We start from the raw sequence: 4196 nt of genomic DNA, 5'->3' as shown, positions 1-4196 counted from the left end.
GTGACCTCCGGGTCCCCTCAGCGCCCCCTCCCCCATTTTTGGGATCGCGGTGCCCCCTCAGCCCCTCACCCATTTAACCCTTCCGTGCCTGCAGTGCTCAGGAGCTGGCATTGTCCCCAAGTGTCACCCCTGTCCCCATTTAACCCTCTCCTTTCCCCCCACAGTGCCCAGGAGCTGGCATTGTCCCCAAATGTCACCCCCTGTCCCCATTTAACCCTTTCCTTGTGTTCTCCACAGTGCTCAGGAGCTGTCCCAGGAGCTGGCATTGTCCCCAATGTCACCGTTTGTCCCCATTTAACCCTCTCCTTTCCCCCCACAGTGCCCAGGAGCTGGCATTGTCCCCAAATGTCACCCCCTGTCCCCATTTAACCCTTTTCTCTGTCTCTCTGCAGTGCCCAGGAGCTCTCCCAGGAGGTGAAAGCGTTCCTCACCGGTCTGGACCCCGTCCAGGGTGTCCCCCTGTCCCCATTTTAACCCTTTCTCACCCATTTTAACCCTCTCCTCTCCTCTTTGCAGTGCCCAGGAGCTCTCCCAGGAGGTGAAGGCGTTCCTGACGGGTCTGGACCCCATCCAGGGTGTCCCCCTGTCCCCAGTGTCACCATTTAACCCTTTCCCTGTCTCTCCACAGTGCCCAGGAGCTCTCCCAGGAGGTGAAAGCGTTCCTCACGGGTCTGGACCCCATCCAGGGCGTCCCCCTGTCCCCTCTGGTGTATCTCCTCACACATTTAACCGTTTCTCTGTGTTTTTTGCAGTGCTCAGGAGCTCTCTCAGGAGGTGAAGGCGTTCCTGACGGGTCTGGACCCTGTCCAAGGTGTCCCTTTGTCCCCCGCTGCCCACGCCCGCTGCGCCCTGCGCCTGCTCCGCTCTCTGCCCCCCGCCCGGCACGCCGCCCTGCAGCACCTCCGCTCCCTGTTTGAYGACCAGGTCTGCGCCCACCTCCTGCAGCGCGAGGCTGCCACCGCGTCCCCAATGTCCCCMATGTCCCCAAAAGCCACCGCGGGCGCCGAGGTGCTGCAGGAAGCGCGCCGAGCCCTGGCCGAGCTGGTGGCCACCAACCCCCGCGCGTGGGCTCCCGGAGTGGCCGCTTGGGCTAGCGAAYTGATGGGCCAGCTGAGCAGCAAATACTCCGGGAGCCCCGGGGTGCCCAGCAGCGCCAGCCTGAACGAGCTGCTGCAGCTCTGGATGGCGTGTCCGGCCACCAGGGCTCTGCTGGACATTTACAGCCAATGTTTGGCAGCCATGGCCGGCAGCTGCCCGGACGTTTGCGTGGACGCTCTGCTGGACACGTCGGTGCAGCACTCGCCACATTTCGATTGGGTGGTGGCCCACGTGGGCTCGTCGTTCCCGGGGACAATCATCAGCAGAGTGCTGTCGTGCGGCCTCAAGGATTTCTGTGCCCACGGGGGTTTGGGGGAGGGGACAGCAGGTGACAAACGCGTCCCCAAAATCGCTTCGGTGGTGGGGATTTTGGGCCATTTGGCGTCGCGCCACGCCGGCAGCATCAAACAGGAGCTGCTGAGGATGTTCCACGAGAGTTTGGGCTCACAGAGGGAGCAGCACAAAGCCACCGTGCCCTTTTTGCTGCAGTTRGCGCTGATGTCACCGGCGCTGCTGGCCGCGGTGTCACCGGAGCTGGTGGACGCCCTGCGGCCGCCGGTGCTGAACCAGCTGCACCAGCGCTTCTCGGCGGCGCCGCGCGACGAGCTGGACGCCACCGTGGGCGTGGTGGTGCATCTGCTGTGCCACACCTCGGCCGGAGCGCTGCGGACGCTGCGGTTCCTGCTGGCCACCGCCGCGCCGCCCGGGGCTACCACGGCTGCTAATGGGGCTACCGGAGTGACCAGTGGAGTGACCACCACGGGGGCTACTGGAGTGACCACTGGAGTGACCACCGGAATGATTCCTGGGGGCGGTACCGGAATGACCAGCGCAGGGGCTACCGGAGTGAGCAGTGGAGTGACTACCAGGGGGGCTACTGGAATGATCAGCGGAGTGACCACCGGAATGACCAGTGCAGGGGCTACTGGAGTGACCACCGGAATGACCACCGGAATGACCAGCGGAGTGAGCACTGGAATGAGCAGCGGAATGACCACTGGAATGACCAGCGGGGTGACTACCAGGGGGGCTACTGGAGTGACGAGTGGAGTGGCCACTGGAATGACCACTGGAGTGAGCACCAGAATGACCAGTGGAATGGCCAGTGGAATGACCACTGGAACAACCACCGGAATGGCTACCGGAATGGCTACCGGAGTGGCCAGCGGGGTGACCACCGGAGTGACCACCATGGGGGCTACTGGAATGACTAGCGGAATGACCAGCGGAACGAGCAGCGGAGTGACCAGTGGAACAACCACCGGAATGACCACTGGAATGACCACTGGACTGAGTACTGGAATGACCAGTGGAACAACCACCGGAATGACCACCGGAATGACCACCGGAGTGACCACCGTGGCCACCACGGAGCCGCCGCTGCACCAGGGCGTGCGCGAAGCCTGCGAGCGCCTCCTGCAGCTCCTGCTGCTGCACCTGCACAAATTGGTGCACGGCCGGGTGTCCCCCTCGCTGTCCGAGTGTCCGGCGCGGCCGGTGCCGTTCCTGGAGGCGCTGCGGCCGCACCTGCCCGAGCTGTGCCTGGAGGCTCTGCGCTGGCGCCGGGGGCCGTGCCCGTGGCGGCCGCAGCTCCTGGCGTTGCTGGCGATTCACTCCGCCCCTCACGGCGCGGCCGAGGCGCTGTTTTTGGCCGTGGCGTTGGCTCGGAGCCCCGAGGAGCTGGCGTTGGCTCCGGAGCTGCGGGCGGGGCTGCGGGCGGTGCTGCCGGACCCTCTGCCCGGCGCGGTCAGCGCGGCCGTGGCTCAAATCCACGCCGGGAGGATGGACGAGGGGCAGCTGGAGCAGCTGCTGCGGAACCTGGCGCTGCTGCTGCCGCAGGACGGTGACAATGACGGTGACAACGACCCCGTGCTGAGCGCCGCGCTGGCCCAACACCTCCCCCAGCTGGCCCGGCTGCTGCTGCACCCGCGGGTTGAGGTGGCCGAGGCGGCGTGTCGCCTGCTGGCCGAGTGTCCCCTGCCCCGGGCGCTGCCCCCCGCTCACCTCCTGCCCGCCGTCCGCGCCGCCGTGCGCCGATTCTTCGCGGGGCTGCGCCGGGGCGACGCGGGCGCGGTGGCCCCCGGGGCGCGGCTGCTGGTCCGCCTCAGCTCSGGCTCGGCCGCCGCCGCCAAAGCCGTGCTGGCCCAGCTGGTGGAGGGGGCTCTGCGCGGCCCCAACGCCGAATTGTTTGGGGGGTGTTCGGAGGAGCCGCGCGGCCACCACGAGGATTCGGCCGCGAGCGGCGYGGCCACCTCGCTGCTGGACACCAATCGCCGCTTCACCGCCGGCCCCAACGCCTCGGGAGGGGTGTGGTCAGTGTTCCACGCCGGGGTCATCGGCCGCGGGCCCAAAGTGACCAGTGGGCAACCAAACCGAGCGCCGGACGAGCCCAACCGCAACATCCAAGCGCTGCTGAGTCTCCTCTTGCGCTGCTGCCGCGCCGCCCGTCCCTCCCGTCCCTCCCGTCCCTCCTGTCCCTCCCCGGGGCCTCCCGTGGGCGCCGAGGCCGCCAAAGCCGTGGCGGCGGCGTTGGTGGAAGCCGTTTGCCCCGAGGCTGCGGGAGCCGAGCTGGCGTGGCCACCGGAGGAGCTGGCCCGGGCCACCGTGGAGCGAGACCTGCGGATCCTGCGGCGATTCCAGCGGCAGCCGCTGCTGTTCCCTCTGCTGCGTTTGGTGGCCGCGGGGCCACCGGCGCTGTGCTACTGCTCCGTGCTGCTGCGGGGGCTGCTGGCCGCGCTGGTGGCCCACTGGGACGGGCAACGAGCCCAAAGCACCTTGGAGTCACCGTGGCATCTCCGAGCGTCGTGCGCTCTGGTGGCTCTGCTGGCCGAGGGCTCGCTGCTCCCCCCGGTTYTGGGGAACATGCACGAGGTGTTCCCGGAGCTGGCGCCGTTCGAGGTGCATCTGCTGCTGCTGAGCGTGTGGGAATATCTGAGRGAAAACAGCCCCTTCCCGCAGCGCTTCACCTTCCAGCCTGAGMTCGGRGCGTTCCGAAGGGATTTCAGCAGGGATGGGGATGTGGGGAAGCAGCTGGCGGTGCTGCACAGCGTTCTGCACAGGAATATTCACCGCCTCGGGCTGCTGGCCGGGAGATTCTA

General features: G+C 67.1%; 1 protein-coding gene across 1 annotated transcript in view; it reads left to right on the top strand.

The window, feature by feature from the left end:
* The window catches only part of INTS5 (integrator complex subunit 5), a gene marked incomplete at both ends in the record, with an annotated part of 6865 nt that extends 2671 nt beyond the window's left edge, over nucleotides 1-4194 (top strand). The window contains 2 exons of the mRNA XM_057388504.1: nucleotides 648-669; nucleotides 1149-4194. Of these exons, the coding sequence (XP_057244487.1) occupies nucleotides 648-669; nucleotides 1149-4194 (3068 nt within the window). The remainder of the gene's footprint in view (nucleotides 1-647; nucleotides 670-1148) is intronic.
* Nucleotides 4195-4196: the final 2 nt, after the last annotated feature.

Source organism: Malurus melanocephalus, unplaced genomic scaffold, assembly GCF_030028575.1.
Source record: "Malurus melanocephalus ecotype Western Australia unplaced genomic scaffold, MMel_1.1 scaffold_2040, whole genome shotgun sequence".
In the NCBI taxonomy this organism is placed as follows: Eukaryota; Metazoa; Chordata; class Aves; order Passeriformes; family Maluridae; genus Malurus; species Malurus melanocephalus.
This window is presented reverse-complemented; position numbering and strand designations above follow the sequence as displayed.